Source organism: Strix aluco, chromosome 11, assembly GCF_031877795.1.
Source record: "Strix aluco isolate bStrAlu1 chromosome 11, bStrAlu1.hap1, whole genome shotgun sequence".
NCBI lineage: Eukaryota > Metazoa > Chordata > Aves > Strigiformes > Strigidae > Strix > Strix aluco.
Window position 1 is genome coordinate 6,847,381 of NC_133941.1, and position 17,396 is coordinate 6,864,776.

Sequence of the window (17,396 nt, forward strand, 5' to 3'; positions counted from 1 at the left end):
GCACTGCTATCACTTGGTAGAGTTAATGGAAGTTTTACAGTTTACACTCTATTTAAAAACCACCTTGTTCCTGGATGAAGAGATGCACACTAAGCTGAGTAAAAATACGTGAAATAATAATACAACCCAAAACCACACCAACAAGAATTCAAGGTGATACATGTATGCATCTTTTAATTCAAAAAGCCAGGCTGACCTAAATAAAAATAGTACACATGAGAAAAGCAAGACTGTATCATCCTGCAAGCAGCTGAGGAATTGCTGCTATCGGCCTCTTTCTGCTGTGAAATCCCGGGCGCCACGCTCAGCCCGTACCAGACAACTTCTGTCTTGGCTAAAACCAGGCTCAGGCCAGAAACTTGTGTTGCTGTTAGCGTGGGGCACTCAAGACAAAAATGCAGAGCTGAATTCAAACTCCTCAGTTAGTTTAGTTGTAGACCACAGGCATACAGCCCATGCCTTTCTGTCTTTACCTGCACAACTTTATTCTAAATTGGGTCTTGTCCCCAGGGCTCCATATTAAAGAAGTTGCTTATACAACGAATCAAGAGTCAGAAGCTTTGGACATGTCAGGACAAATCCCACCAAATGTAAATTGGTATAATATACAGATTTATGCTTGCTTACATGGCACTAGAAAGGGAAAGGCAGTAATTCAGACTGCGTACAGGCTCCTGACAACAGTGATGATAAGCACTGGTTTTTTTGAGGCTGAAAGGAGATTCTGGGGAAGGAAGATAAATCAAAACATGGGATCTTTGACAGGGCAGCAGTGCAGGAGCTACACCCCAGCAGCTCCACAAACACCCATCTCTCCCCAGGAAAATAAGACTTTGGTGTTATTTGGTATGTAAGTTTTACAACAGTTTTTATTCCAGTTAAAATTGCATGAGTGCTCATTAATTTTAATGTTGTGTGCTCTGCCATACCTGTACCTAGGAACACTCTGAACCCTGCAAGCGTACGCCTGGCATGTTTGCTGAGGGACTAGTCCCTGCTCACACAGCCCTGCACCCCCCCAGAAATGGGCCATGGGAGGATGCTGCCTTTGCTGCCACTAGACCTGACCCTGCAGACACCCAGCAGCAGCCCCAGGCACCCCGTCCCCAGCCAGGCACCCCAGCATCACTCGCCCCACGACAGCCACTGCTGCCACAGTCCCAGCAGGACAGGGCCCCTTCCACATACCGAGGCTGACACAGACCCTGTGCCTGCCCCCTCAGCTTGCACAGTCTCACACAAAATTTGGGTCTCTATTCTCTAAAAATCAGACACACACACAAAAACAAAAAAAAAACCCCTTGCTGGTATGTCAATTATTACAAATATTGCTGATCGGATACCTGCACCCATGTGCTCAACTTGCATTTTAAAGGCATTTACTCCTACATTTTGGTGCATTCTCATGATCTGAGATATTAAATAAACCAAACACATTAAGGTCACTTCCCTCCATACAAGTAACAAGGGGTGTTATTAGCACACCTCCAGTGGAATATTAACTAACTCCAGTGTTTTCCTGGGAAAAGACTGCATTTCATCTGGACCATGATTGGAGAGCAGGAAAGAAAAAAGGTCTTCAGAGTAAATATGGCACCATTATTAAAAGAAACAGGTTAATTAGCAACCACAGGCATGAAACTGTGGGAACACAACAGCAACCCAGTCCTGCTTGTGATGATGCTGGCTGTTGGACAAGCAGAAAGCAACCCAAATACATAGCAAGAGAAAAGGGACCAAAACCCTCACTTTCTTACGAAAAGAAAGAAGTTGGTTGTGCAATAAGTATCTGCAGGGTATTTGGGGTGCACTCATTTTATCAGCCAGAGATGCAACCGCCAGCAAGGCAAGTTTAATATGCATTAAAAAAATATTTTATGCCTGGTATCAGGGAGCTCTGCAGGGTTCAGAAATGGATCCGACATTTCTTCACATAACAAGAATAGCCAAAGGCAGCATCTGATATTCCACAAAAGGCAACAAACACTATAAACAAGGTATATAAAACCTCCATGCTTCTAGGCATAAACGGCCCACTGCCTACAAGAGATCAGGACACTCTCCCAGGGATGGGTTATTCTTACCAGCGGGTGCCAGTTTCTAATGCTATCTTCTAAAACAGATTATATTAACCAGCATTTGCAACAGGCAAGCAACTGAGAAGACAGCTCACCTGAATCTGCTGCGACACATCCTACACCAAAGAAAACAGCATCATTCTGGCACCCAAATAATTTCCGAAACCACTCATGAAAAGAAAAACAAAGCCAGAACTCCAAAAATTTGTAACTGTTACTTTTTTTAAGTACCGTTTTAGAGGAAAAAAACCCAACACTGTAAAAAGAAGTTAAAACATTTTTATAACAACAAAGGATAGCTACAAAAAGTCAAAACATCACATCAGCCCAAACCTGCCAAAAATGAAGGGATCATAGCAGATGAAAGAAAAAGTACCAGAAGAAAAGTGGGTAAAAATAGAAGTGCCAGGATATGACAGGCCTTCAAGTTATAGAAAAAGCATCTGGATTGTCCTCAAATCCCCTCCCGACTGCTGTCTAACTCGGTAATCATCCCTCTTGAGCAACAGGGTTGTCTCAAGCAGAGCAATGGGGCAATGCCAATTTCTTTTCATCGGATGCCATTTGGGGCAAAGCACCTTCCAGTCAGAAAGGGAACAGTTTGTGCCCTTGGTTTCACAGACCCGGGTGCAGCCCAAAGCCTGCCTTTCGGCCGAGTTTGGAGGATGCTGGTAGACATGTATGCCACCTTCTGCACATGGACCTGGGGAAGGACCCATCTCCGGCCAGGGGAGCTTCGGTAGGGCCACCAAAAAGAAGATCTGCGAATTAATACACTGGTACAACTCATTCAAGATGAAAGGAAGAGCACCAAAAGCCTCATCTCGGCCTCTTAAGACCTCAGAAATATCATTTCCACTTCATTTTCAGAGCCTGCCATTTATTGAGCATTGCTAAGGAGACCTACTTCTCTTCTGCACCCTCTTTCACAAGCCCAAGTGCAAGGCTTGGCAATACATCCCCACAGGATACATCCCACAGAGCGTGATGCTCTGTGCAGGGTCACCTGAGCACAGTAGCTTGAAATCTCTTTTCTTTAAAAAAAAAAAAAAAAAAGATAAAGTCTTTTCAATTGAGCAATTTTTACTTTTACAGCAGTTACAGCCAACTGTATGGCTCTGTATCTGGTACCTGCCCGCATATGTCTTTCTGCTAAAGTGACAGCTATAGAGAAGTAGTTGAAAATGTTTAAGCAAAAGATGTTCTGCCAAGTGTTAACACTGCTCAACGTTTGACTGTTTTAAAGGACGTTACAATGACTTGGCTGTGGACACAGACTTTCCAGCTTAAATTACAGATTTTGCAATGCTCTGAACATCACTTCTGAAAAGCAAAGACCTTGGAGCGTTCCTCCTCTGCTATCCCCATGGTCCCCAAAGTCTGAACCAGGTACATATTTGACTTTTCATGTCTAAGCTAAGCCAGAGGGGTGGGGGGAAATTCCCATTCAATAGAAAGTTCAGGAAATCAAACACAAGCAGCTGAGTGTGAAAATTGCACGAAGTCCAAAGCCACCGAGTCTAAGCCTCAGGACAGAGAAACAGTCAGGCAAGTGCACAAATGCCTTCCACGTGTTCTAGATGGAAAGAAACTGAATTTTTTAAAGACTAACATGGAAACTGCTTTAAGCAATTTGTCATTTTCAATAGAGGTTCTGCAGCAAAAGAAAGATTTCGACAAGTTAAACAACTTCCTACCAGAGTGGCTGCATGCAATGTTTAAACTACCTCTTGCAGACTTCTTAGAAAAGGAGGATTTCTAATTCTGCCATTCAGTAAGACTTTGAAATGTCACTGCCGTTTGATTTGACCAGTGAAGAGGAAATGCAGAGTTGAAAGAAGGGGAAAACAATGCAAATACCATTCTCTATTTTTTAACTTGGTTTCAGACAGCTTGGTGAGCTGGTGCTAATAAGTGTGAATATTGCTTATCTACCTCCAAGAGGGGGAAACTTCTGTAAATGTTACAACTTAAGCTCACCTGGATATTACAAGGCGGTGACGTGAAATATCATCTGAAAGAGCTGAGTCTGAGAGCATTTTTTGCTAAACTTGAGCTAGAAACAATGTTTTTATGGCAAAAAGTCCTCCAAACATGATCCACTGCAATGCATAATAATGCTAAGGTCTCTTCTACATCAGGGACTTTGAGGAAAAATAAATACGTAATAAATATTCCCCACTGTTTCTGCCACTGGTTCAGACAGCTATCAGCATTCAGCAGCACTGCTGCTGTGTCCGAATACATGAAAGATCTATCCTTCAGAGGCCTTGATGAAGTTTTGTTTATCAGTTGGTGATGCTAATGGGAAGGCTTTGCTCAGCTGGGAGATCAGGGAGGAGCAGACTCTTGCCTGACACAGCTCACAGGTTGCTGGGAAGATGCTCCATTTTTATAAACCTCAAGCAACAGGAGCAGAACAGCAGCAATCAGCTGCGTGACTATTGTTTGTAAAATCTACCTCCACCTGCAATCAATACAGGAAAAGAGAAACACCAGTTTTAGTTACAAGTCTGTAAGACTACTAAAAAAGTCCTTAAGTTTTTGAAGAAAAGTTTTTAAACTTCCTGGTGAGCACACCCCACCCTTGACCCAGAGGGCAGGAGGTGCTGCAGGCAGCAGAAAAACTCCTTGTCAGAAATCAATCACGGAATTATTGTACCCAGCACCTCCTGAAACCAGCTCCAGCCAAGCAACGGATGTAACCTTCCCTGCCAATTCAATTGCACCATGGAAAAACACTCGTACACCCAGCCAGGGGCAAGATCCCATCCGGGCAGCTACCGCTACAGCAAACACTGTACCGAGTGAGAGAAGAATATGGAAAATAAAAGTTAATTGCGACGAGCCAGCTTGGGAGCCAGAGTTTCCTTGTTCTCCCCAGCATCCTTGGGGGAAGAGCAGGCAGCACCATTACAGCAAGATGCAACGACAACTCACTCGGTCTCAGGACTCAAACCAGCGCAAAGCACGCTAGTCCCAAAGCAGGGCACAGATGCCCAGGCTGAGTTACGCACCAGCTACACTAAACCAATTTGAAATACATTTTGGTTAATCCGCTGCAACCTTTTAACGTCAATGAGCTCTTCAGGATTGTGACGACTTGCCCAGCTTTTAGGCAAACAGCAATTTCCACACTGGTTTAGGCAAGCCTCAGCACCGATTATAGCATCTTTTACATCCAGACAGACAGAAAAATCCCTCTGCGATGTGTTATGTTAGCACATACTTAAAAATTAAGCACTCTCATTTTTAGTGGGGCTTTCCTCATATGTAACAACTTCAGCACATACAAATTTACACACTAATGGCTTCCTAGTCTGCAACGTGACCAAGATATCCTATCCCAGATCAGAACTACATAAAAAACCCACTATTTAGCTCCTGGAAAAACTGATACGTGTGTATTTTCAGCATCAACTAATACAACTGGAAAAGTGGCAACAGAAAACAAAAATAAATGGAAAAGCCATCTTGGATAGTCTCTAGGTCATCTCTCTTGCAGATAAAAATCTCAGCCTTTGACATGTTTTACAAGCACACATTAAAAAAAACCTATAGGGTATTTTAAATGGAAACACTGCCACGGCAAACCTCCACCTGAGCAGGACAACCTGGCAATGCAGAAGGGAACTGCTCCAGCTGAAGTAGTTTATCCATTTCCCCTGTGTTAATGCAGATCTGGGAAGCAGCAGAGCCCCACCGAACAGCGATGAGGAGCTGAGATTTGTGGGTCCATGACCTCACCACAAGCATCCTGACTGAGTCACATATCCTTTGTGCTTGGCTTCTCCCTCCAAACATCACTTGGGGTCTTTTTCAGTCCTCACCCTCCTCCTGCAAAGCATCCAGACAGGGATAACTCTCTTGGGTGCATGTGCTGCCTCACACAAGAGGGCCCCAAACTTCATCAGGCTTGAAAGACTGCCATCATACACCCAAGTATTCACCACTTCTCCCATCCTCATAAAGGAATGACCTTCTGTTAAAGTGTAACTGCCACCTGCCTCTGGAATGAGGGAGTTAAATGCCACTTTATTGCCTTTAAAATGCCAGAGATCTGTGTGCATGGTGAAACTGGGCACCTTTCCGAGATAACATTTATAGGTGTGCTCTAGTTTTCCCTCCTGCACTCTCAAAATGACTCACAGGGACCAAAGGTCTAGATAGCAGCTGCCCCCAGCATTTGTCAGGGAAAGGGAATCTGGACCTTCTTCAGCAGCCGCATCACATAACCCACTTGGAAAGCAAGAAAGGTCTCATGAATGAGCAGTCTTTCAAATCCAACATGTTCCTGCAGATGCTTTATAAGACAAGTATCACTGAAATGGTTTCACCACGGGAACACCACAGAAGCGAATTTAAATGTTTTTACAGGATCAGAGGCTGCCCATGCATCTCGTGATGAGGTAATGGGCATGGGAACCATTCTCAGCCATAATGGTGGTGGTTTCATACTCTTCCTTTTCAGCTTTCAAATAGCTGTGCCAACAACAAATGTTGCCACTTATGGCGAAATCTATGGCAGTGGCTGTTTGACAGCCTGAGCTGCTGAAGTCATGCAATTAGTTTCCACTAAAACGGGAAAAGAAAAAAAAAAAGAGACCAGAAGAAGAGATTCCAGAACTCTACTGAAGTAGCATTTGACAATAGGAATGATAAAGTGCAAAAAGTAAACATATATATATACACACACACACACACACAGGCACACCAGTCACAGGTTCCAGGAGCCTCAACCAAGAATTCAAACTATTTTGATAGGTGATACACACTATTTTCACAAACTCCTCCTCTTAGGCTGGGTGCTCATATAAAACTTTCCCCTATACATAACCTCTCTGAGCAGCCAACCCTTGGACCAGCACAGCCCTGGTGTCCTCAACACTCCGTCTGGATTTTGCCCAGAGCAGCTCTGCACCTCCCGCAGAAAGCCAGACACAGACAGTGATTGGGAGTTTAATTGCCTCGCTCCACGTGTAGTAAGCAAAGCTTCCTGCAACATAAAAGATTTATATAGACTATGGTTAAGTTCAGAGGAAAATACCTCCATGTGAAAATAGGTCAACAATCTCAGCATGTCCATATTTCTTCATTAAAAAAAACAGAAAGGAAAAGAAAATGGGGCAATACAGCTATGGTAAATGTAGAATAGTATTCGTCAGCTCAGATCTCCACTTGGAAACAGTCTGACTAATAACAGCAGATAGTAAGTGACAGGGAGGACTCCACAGTGCACACAGACTATACAAAAGTTTACAAAACACTATATACCACTGCTAAGCAAGTTCGGTATTTGTACATAAAATAAATACACATTTTCTGGGTTATGGGCAGAAGGCAATCTAAGAACAACAAAAAAAGCCATTCCCTCCCAATAAACAAACAACTCACTGATTTTCTTCAAAAACAACTGAATCCAGGATCCTCAGAGTGCCCCACTGTGAACCCAGCAGAGCCTCTGGACGTGCTCATGCAGACAGGCTGCTGCTGCTCCTCTGAACCACAATCAGTGCACATTAAGACGATATTCTATATTAGTCACTTCATTGTTTAAGGAAAAATGCATACCAGGGCAAAGAGAAGGACATGATTCTTTGTTTTGCATCATCCCTCTTTCACCCTTAAGACAGGGAGAGAACAAAGCCTGGGCTGGACCGGTGGCTGCCAAAGCCCTGTCAGGCCTCCTGTCCCACAGAGCCTTCCCCAGGCACCAGCACTGCAAAGGGGAGACTCAGTCTGGAGACGACAATGTCCCAAAATCCAGCCAAACCACAGCTTTCTCCTCCCTCCCCAGGCTCACTGGGTGTCAGGCACCCCAGAGCTGCGCTGTGCCACGCGTCCCCCAGCCATTCCCCTGCTGCCAAGGGAGCCATGTAGGCTGTCCTCCAGCAACAGCCTGGAGGACCACGAGTTATTTTAGGCACCACATCCTAAGAAGATATTCAACAGCAAAGTTGCTTCCTGTATTATACATCAGCGTAAGCATTTAGGGTGCCCAGAACAAGATGATGGTGGTCTAGACTGCTCTGTCATCAGCTGGAAAGACAGCCACACTCCTGGCTGGTCCTGCAGAAAACACTCAGCTGCCTCTGCTTTTAGAGATGGCCTCAGCAGCAGTAACAGATCCAGCAGTGAACAGGGAAGTTTTTCTTGAACCTGATGTCTTTGGTATTTTTTACGTTTCTCCTGCTACCAGTCTCTCTTCCCATCTCCTCCAGCCATCCCTGGCTTCCAGCAAGGCTCCTGTGAATTGTTTCTCTGCAGGGCCAAGCCCCAAGAGCATCCCCCTGCTTAAATCGCTAATTGGGAGTTCTACACACACCTTTGGGAAAGAAGAAGGACAGGCGTGTTCCTTGCTATTTGTAAGGGAGGTCTTTTCACAGTTATTCTGCAGCCCAGGTCGGTCGTCACCTGCCCAGTTCAGCCTGTTTGGGAGGTAACTTTCCCCTCTCATGCATCCAAAAAAATCCGAGACATCTGTGTCTGTCATCAGTTTGGACTAACACCCACTTAGCGCAGGATCTGCACCACTGGAATAAGAGAAGTTGAACATCAAAGATTTTTTTTCTGAAAGTACACAAGATCTGCACAGCTTTCTTTGTGTTGGAGGGAGTGGCTGGATTTTAGGCAGCTTCTTTTTCAAAGGCTTTTTGTTAATAACTAAATGAAAACCCCAGAGTTGAGGTTTTCCCCTTAAAAACCAAGCCACTGTGATTAAGGATATGAAGAAAGAAAAGTCAGTCTCTTCCCAACCTAATTGCACTGAGGCACTGACTTCAGGGCTCCAAAATTACAGATGTATAATCCAAGACAATGAACTCTTTAGTCAAGGATTAGCAAACCATGCAAAACTGATTCCTTATTCAAATGCCTTCCAATTGTAAGGGCATCTGTTCCACTTTGCAAGTCATCCCAAAGGCTTTGTTTGTTTTTTTTCCTGTTCCATTATGAAGACAGGGCACTTTGCATTATTTTCACACCGTGTAATAAGCACTATTGTTTAGTCTAATAGGGGACAGTCAATGAAATCCAATAAATATTTTTACCTTATTTTTCTTTTAAGTTATGATACAAGCCCTCTCAAATATAAAAACAGGAATTGTTCTTAGTCAAAAGCCAAGCCAAGTCTGTAAAAGTGTAACCCAAAACGTCAGGATCTGAAGAAAAAACTATTTTGTTTCTCCAAGGTCTACTAGGGGTAGTTAAAATTAAAAAAAAAAAAAAAAAAAAAAAAAAAAAGAGTTTCTGTAGGTTTAAATAATAGTACCAACACAAAACAGTTCAGCACAGATGATGCCGAAATCAGGACTGGGGACTAGCAAAGAGAGTGGTGCCATCATTCCAGCCCATAGCAGCGGAATAGCTCTGGAAACCATTTAAAATGTCACAGGAGGGAGGATGGATAGAGTGTCTGACCTTTGAAAACTGAAGGGTGGATCTCAACAAAAATATCCCAACTACTCCGAGCCATGCTGCTCCTGCAGGGCCAAGAAGGATGTTGGCCCACCTATTTGGTCTAGAAGGAAAAACAAAAAACTAAAATAAAGAAAAAAAAAATTCCAGATCTGCCAACATACCAGCCCAATGTAAACGCTGCCAAGCTGCTCTGGAAACAGGCAGCCTCTTCCACAGCTCTCTATCAGATCAGTAGAAAACAAACTCTGGCCGATAGCCCAGGCTTAGGTTTGTTTCCCAACACCAGATCCTTGCAGGGAACCCCAAGCTTAAACCATCAATATGTGGATCTCTATGGGCTGCCAGCTCCAGCAGGACTCAGAGCCTTACCTGTCAAACCACCACAACAGCTAAACCAAAGCAAGTTGCGCGAGACCAAAACATAAAGTGAGAAAACAAAATATCAAGTGTCAAGAGAGACAGAGAAAATGATGATAGCAGTGAAAATTATGTTTCTGCAGGAGCTGGTCTTGCACGCTCAGCAGCACTGTCACTCAGCGCCGAAAAGTTGGTGTTTTCTCTGTCCTGCAAGCTGTGCCTCCGGTGACAGGGTAACGCCAGCGGATAAGATCTTCATAGATCACAGGGCAGACGACACATTCCTGCGCCCTTAGTGAGAAAAGGTCACTTAATAGTTTCTAAAAAGCAAAAAAAAAAAAAACCTCTACCACAGAGTAGACGGAGAGGATCCCATATTTTGCTGCTCCAGGAGTTGGGACACAGAGCTGAAAGGAGCTCAGATGGGACGGAGGGCTCTGAGTACCAGCCCTCCAAGTGCCACTGATTGCTCACAGCAAGGATCAGCTAATGTTTTGCCTGAAACTCTTCATAGTCCTAAAAATTCATGGCACTTGCTCATACAGAACCAGTACTCCATGCTTTTCACCAAGAAATTTAAGTCACTTGCAGCACACAAAGATCAAAACGCATATGCCTTGATTTACGAGTTCCACTCAAAGTCAGAGGAAGTGTAAAAAAAACCCAAACACCTGAAATAACTAGCAAGCACAGCTTGCGTCTGGACTAAAGTAAGGGAATGTAAATAACAAACTTGGTCAATTATTTTTAAAAAACTCAATGGAGGTCCCAAGGATCCTACCCTTGCCCACAGCTCAGACCTTGCTAATGCAATAGAAAAAGCCCTTGAGGCAGCAGCATCTTCTCAGTTTCCATGTTACCTTCAAACTGAGCCATGCTGGCCCAAATCACACTTCTGCACAGCCACAAAAGTGCTACTCAGAAGACCTTTACACCTTAACGCAGCTGCCCTTGGGCAAATGTTTTCCCTGTGCGTGCATACACTGTCAAAGGAGCAGGGGTATTTCTCAGGCATCAGATAAAGAGACACATAAACAGCCAGAAGAGATCCATGAATGATCACAGCCTGAACCAGAGAAAAATTACAATCCCAAGCACAGGAACGCAATAAGCTATTCACGGTTTGGCTTCCAAACCTGTTAAAAGAAGTTCTTAAATTTCTAACAAGATACATGGAAGATGAATCTTAAATCTCACAATAGCAGATCAATAGTTCACTCATGCAAGAGTTGTAACCTGCTCTTAAAAAATAAACCAAAACAACACCCAGGATGGTGTTAACATCTTATTTTGCAATGATGTCAAATGACTGCTCATAATTAGACTATAATTGTGATTTAATTGCTCTGTGATCTGACTGGCCATAAAGAGGGAGCCTGGGGTCCCATCTCAATTGGTGGAAAGATTAACCTTATTGTGGAAAACATAATCGCATTTCATGCCATTAAAAGGTTCGTATTAATTCCTGAAAATTTTTATAACAGCAAAGATGTGGCACTTAGGCTCTAAGGTCCATCTCCAGGGTGCTACCTCATGGCTCTGGAGAGGATGGATGACTGGTTTGCCACAAGCAGGATCAACTTCTAAATCCTGACAAGTACTACATTGTAAATTCAGGCATAGTAAAGATAAGGTCTTCCTCACAGCAGTATTTTAATACAAAGACACACACATTTCACGACTACCAAATGCAGTACTAGTTTAAAGAAAGAAGATCACTGATTTGTAGCAAAATACATTAGAACTGATGCAAAAAAGAGATTCTGCCTTTTTTTATTTTACGTTTCAGTAGTGACAATGCCCATCCCAGCAGGTCAGTGTTGAAAACAGGCTTTCTGAATCTAAAATGCATTAACGTCTCCCAAGTTTTCGGATGGCAAACCTTTCACTCCACTTCAAATCCACTTGGGTCCTAAAAGAATTTGGGTCAAATGGAAAAACAACTATACAGAATTCACTCAGCTACGCAAAGACTAAAGGAAAATGCTTTTTGGATCTCACGCGTGATGCTGCAAAAGTAGACTCCTAGGAACAGCAAGAGCTCGCTCGCTAAACAGCTTTTCCCTTCGCTGGCCCAGCAGAGGCAGCTGCCTGCACATTAAACTGAAGACAAGCTCTGCTCCATCTCAGGGAGGCACACGTGCATCGGCGCTTGCTTTCGGTCTCTGCAACGCCAGGCACCGGCATAACCTACTTAGCGTGGGATGTTCAGTGTCACCCACCAAAGTGACACTCTGCTTCCCGGTGCCTGCTAAACTACTGAATACACAAAAATTTAGAGATGCACCAACTTTTCTTTCTTTTTTTTTATGTTCTAAAAAAAAAAAAAAAAATCCCAGACAGCAATTCTCTCACAAGCCCTCTCAGGAAAACAAAAGGAAAAGGTCCAAATACCAGCTCATGCAAACTTTTTGAAAGAAGCTAGTTTCGTTCAGACTAGTACATGTAACCTATTTCAACATTTCATGACCGCCTCATACAGCAAATGCCAGCCTGACATTGAAGCGTTGAGTCACTGCACCGTATTTCAGAATTTATCTTAGGGTCAAGTTAATGTTTGAAAAGAAACAAATGCAGCTGATAGCGCTGGGTAAACAGTGACCGTTTCTGTTTGGGATCACGTATGCTCCTGTTTGCCCTGTGAACGGCTAAAAAAACCCACCCCACGACTCCTCCCTCCTGTGGGATCATCCCAGCTGCAAAGTACTATGAAAATTATTAATTGCATAAACTGATCTCAACACCTCCTGGTTTCAAAGCAATTGGTCATTTAGACCTTGGCATCCCAAGACTTTTTAGGGAAGCAACGTGTTGAACTGAGAACTAAAAAACCATTTAAAAATAAGTGTACAAACATATTAACTTTGACCCTTTCCCATACCGAGCATCTGGCTTAGTATGATATGGCACAGGTCATCTAACCAAGCAGTGAAAAAAAATAAAAGGCCGCAATCTGAAATCTCTCTGAATGTGCCCATGTCTCACCGAGGGAGAAAGAAAACCCCGATAACTTGCCTTAAATAAAACACGGTCAATTTTTTATAGATACAGCCTTAATTCTTCCCTTGTGAAGAACGGCATGATAAACTTTTGTTCTGTTGTGCTGGACTCTGGTTAATCAAGACACACAAGAAGAAACAGCGCGCCCGATTTTATTATTGATTTATACAAGTGAGCTATTTTGAAAAATTTGTATTCAAGGAAGCTACAATACTCACAATACAGCCAAGAAATCATTGTGTTAAGGCACTGCAAGCTTTACACAAGAATATGCGACCATTGCTCCTATAATTCAATCTATTAATTCTATACTCTCAGACCAAGTAATAATAAAAATGCATTTATAAACTCCACAGGAGTTAATTGCCAATTTCATCAGAATTTGGGCACAGATGTAAGATGGAAACAGTCAGTCATAAAAGCACTACGTGTTAACTGAGGTTTTTTCACACATTTGACAGTTCTGAAAGTTACTAAGATACACGGCAGCAGATTCCTCCTCTCTCTCCCCAAAAACCAGGCAACTATAGTGGTATATTTTTGTCTCAAACATAATACCAAAAAAGGGGTGCATATGGGGAAAGAAAGGGAAAGCTTTGTTAAAGTTCTTTAACTTTCCTCACCCCTTCTCATGGGGTAAGTGAAGGACCAAGAAATCCCATATGAGCAGTATTAATTACTGTTATTCTAATTAAGAGAATTCATATAGGTTCCCCCTTTTTGTACTTTGTGGGAACCTATTAAAACTTGGGACCCACAAAGGCAAGGAAAAATATTGCATGTGGACCTGTAAGTCTATAAACCCTAGTTTAATGATAAAGCCTGTGCATAGCCTATCCCACCTATGTTCCACATCCTAGTCCCTTGTCTACCACTGAGTGCAAGGTCAGAACAGTTATTTTCTCCGTTCGTGCCTGCAGATGACTGATTTATTTATAGTAAATTTCCTGTTTTTCCATCCTTGTAAGTGTCATACAAAATAGACGAGGCAATAAAACATATACATTTCCAGGCTAATATTGCCCTAGCACTTCAGCACCAGTTGATTAGGCAGTAAGAACTGGGAAGAGGAGGAGAATCATAGTTAAAAATGTGTTTACAATCTTCACACTCCTTCGCTGTCTGCTCTAGTGCCACACACCTCCTGTTGAATGACAGTTGCCATCCCCATAATGAGATTTTTAATCAACATAAAAGTCATGCATTTTAATTAAAGCACTCTCCTTTCCTACACTTACCATCCTGATCCACGAGGGAGTTCCCGCAGAACAGTGCGCAGATGCCAGCCTATCACTGACAGGCACAGGGAACTGCTTTCCAGACCACAAAAATATTTAATGATTTAAAAATTTATATATTTACATATTTCTATTCTACATTCCTGTTTAATAAAGCATTTAAAAAAAAAAAAGAGGGGGAGAAAAAAAAAAAGGAAAACTATAATCCCACAGTAACCAGGTGCTTGGTTCTGACCTCTGGATGAGGATGGTTCAAGGTTCACGTGCCTGCCTTGACTCCAGGTGGGGTTTTGAAACTTTTTCTCCCAACTTCCAGGTAAAACCAACCAGTATGTTAAAACTCAGCTGTCTGCCCCTTCTTTTGATCATATCCTGAAGCTGAGAAACTTTTACCACTAAATTCTGTCATTTCTGGTATATTTCCATGACATGTTTCTATTTAGATTAACTAGTGTTTCCAAAACAACAAAAAGTTTAATCACAAATTGCTTGTTTGGGAAGGGTTTTTTTTACACATCTTCCTTCATCCACCAACACCGATCACATTGCAACATCAGAAGCTGTATTTTAGCACTTCTGCTAAAACAATCAGTACACAAAAAAAACCCCTGCCTAATTTCCTCATACTTTTCTTCATGCTTTTCTCCCCGTCCCGCCTGGGCAGGGAAACCAACAGGCTCAGTTCCCCTCCCCACTTCCCAGTGAAGCCATGAAAACGCAGCAGGGAAAATACATATTTGTTCAAAGAAAACTGGTTTTGTTGGGAGTTCGACAGCGTTTGCTGGAGTATTTCTACTGACTCTTGGAAGTGACTAATAACGCTTTGGTACATCAGCTCCGGGGCAGTTTTGAGCTGACATTGCCCCAGAAAGGGGAGCAGGTGGTGGAGGGGGATTGCTCAGCTCCTCTCCAACACCCCATGGCTGCGGTTTTGCTCCGGCATGGGAGGTTTGAAGGATGGATGTGAAACAAGTGCCTGCTGCCCTCCGGCTCTGCTCATCGGTGAGCCTAGGGACAAGACTTCAGGTGGCTGTCCTGCCAGCTGGCCATAAATTTTATCTGCAGTGACCAGCTGGGTTAAACCGAGTACAGAAAAAAAAAACCACAAACAACCCTCTCTCACTACCAGCCATAGCAAAACCCTCAACTTTGGGATGCACATATGTCTGGATGACAAATAAACTTTCCTGTAAGGCATCTCTTGGGCGATTCGATGAAAACTTCCCTTCCTTCCTCTGCTTGGAGCTGACCTGGGATGCTCCTCCATCCCGCACCCCTCGAGGTGCCCGGCTGCAGCCCTGCTCATCCCACCACCCCCAGAGCGGCTGCGGCAACACTAACAGTTTCCTGGAACTAAATTCAAGTCCTGCCCTGGAAATTACAAGCCCATTAGCCAGGCCTGTTACGCTAACCTGTTGAGCGACTGTTGCGTGTACACGGATGTGAAGTGGCTTTTTTTTTTTCCTTCCCCCATCTCGCATAGGAGTACTCTTGCTATACACTTCCCCAGCCAAACGAGAGAGCAACCTGTGCATGCCTTCCCCTGCATGCTGCAGGGCTGGGGGCACGGATGTGCCCTCACCCGGGGCAAACCAGGAGGGGGAGAAAAAGCAAACCCAAGTTGACTTTCAGCCAGAGAAAGGAGCTGCCCTCGCAGGAGGGTCACGGCTTTTCCCTTCCCAAGGCAGCAGGCGATCACATGCTGCACTTTGAGAACAAGCCTCCAGTCATCACCCAGCAGCGCGGCTGCTCGAAGGATGCTCAGCTGCTGGAGGGGGGCATCTCCGCCACACACCCCACACCCCCCCCAGCTGCGGGCCTGCCCTGGCCACTCCAGGGGTCAGCCCCGGACACAGGGCTTCCCCCCGACACCCATGGGTGCTCCCGCGGGGAGCGCTGGAGGTTCCGCGGTGCCTTAGGGAAAGTCTCACGCAATTGCTGGCTGTGCTTAAGGCGGGCCAGAAACCCGCGGGGACCGAGTCGGGGCGTTAAGGTGCCTGCGCGGACGCGGTAAAGGTGCGCACACCAGCGCGCCCTGACACACGGGTGCGCAACTCCTTTCGGGGCTAATAGTCGCCTCCCCCCAAGTGCCCTTGGCCACCCTGCACCACAGGAGGGGCCCTCCGCCTCCCCCGCGGAGTGGGTCATCCCCCCAGCCCCGTCCCGTCCCTCCGCGGCCCCGCTCGCACCTTGCCGGACGGTTTTCACCGTGATGGGGTCCTTGCAGCTCCGGATCACTTCCAGCACGTCGTAGCGCGGCAGCCCCGAGACGCGGACCCCCTGCACCTCCAGCAGCAGCTCCCCTTCACTCAGCGCCGCCTCGCCGCCCCCCGCCACCGCGCCCGCGTAGGGGAACTCGCCGTGCTCCGCGCCGCCGAGCAGGACGAAGCCCAGCTGCCCGCCGGGCCCGCGGGTGAGCGAACACTGCCGCACCCGGCTGGCCCAGTGGTTCTTCTTCTGGACGACGCGCGACATGGTGCTGCGCGGCCCTCCGCGCCCGCGGAAGAGCGGTAAGCAGGTGCGCAGGGGGCGCCGACCCGCTGCCTCATAGACCGCGCCGCCGCCGGCCCCTCAAGCCATGGCCGAGAGCGGCCCGCATGGCTCCGCGCCCGCGGAGGACGCGCGCACACCCACCTCCCGCCCTCCCCTCTGCGCCGTCCCTCTCCCGTGTTATTTAAAAAAAAAAAAAAAAAAAAATTAAAAAAAAAAAAGCGCTGAAAAAGCAACTCCGGCTTGTTCCTCGCCCCGCGCTGCTGTTTTGTTTCGCTGCCCCTCTCCGCGGGCGCTGCGCGGGGCGCGGAGGCGGCGCCTTTAAGGCGATACAAAGCCCCGTTTGTTTTGTTACACTTCGCCCCGTCCCGCTCCGCCGCGCTCCGCGCCGCCGGCGCAGGCGCCCTGGCAACACCCCGCCCCCCCGGCCCGGCCCCCGCCCGCCCCCCCGGGTCCTCCCCGGTGTCTGCCCCCCCGCTCCCGCGGAGAACTTTTTGCGAAGGGAAAAGCCGGGCGGAGGCTGCGGGCGAAGCCTCTCGGCAGAAATAACTGCTCTCTGCGAGGGGGCGGGGGGCGCAGGCGGGTCCGTGTCCCCCCCCCCCGCTCAGGGCTCCGCGGGGAGCCCTTCACCCTGCAGATGCTGGTGTTCCGGCGGGCGAGGGAGGATTTCTAGTTTTTTTTCCAAGTTGCAGCCCTCTGGGGTGGCGGCTCACCTGTGCTTTTGGGGGGCTGCCACGGGAGCGGACACGGTGCGGTAGGAGTCCCGAGGAAAAACCTCCACAAGCCGGTTATTAAAATGGTATCAAAGCGCTTG

General features: G+C 45.8%; 1 protein-coding gene across 22 annotated transcripts in view; it reads right to left on the minus strand.

Annotated features, from left to right (window-relative positions):
• Positions 1–16,938, minus strand: part of MAGI1 (membrane associated guanylate kinase, WW and PDZ domain containing 1) — a 355,845-nt gene extending 338,907 nt beyond the window's left edge. For all 22 annotated transcript variants that reach the window (XM_074835921.1, XM_074835920.1, XM_074835919.1 and 19 more), the window contains exon 1: positions 16,282–16,938. In XM_074835921.1, coding sequence (XP_074692022.1) covers positions 16,282–16,567 — 286 coding nt within the window. In that variant the 5' untranslated portion in view covers positions 16,568–16,938. The remainder of the gene's footprint in view (positions 1–16,281) is intronic.
• Positions 16,939–17,396: the final 458 nt, after the last annotated feature.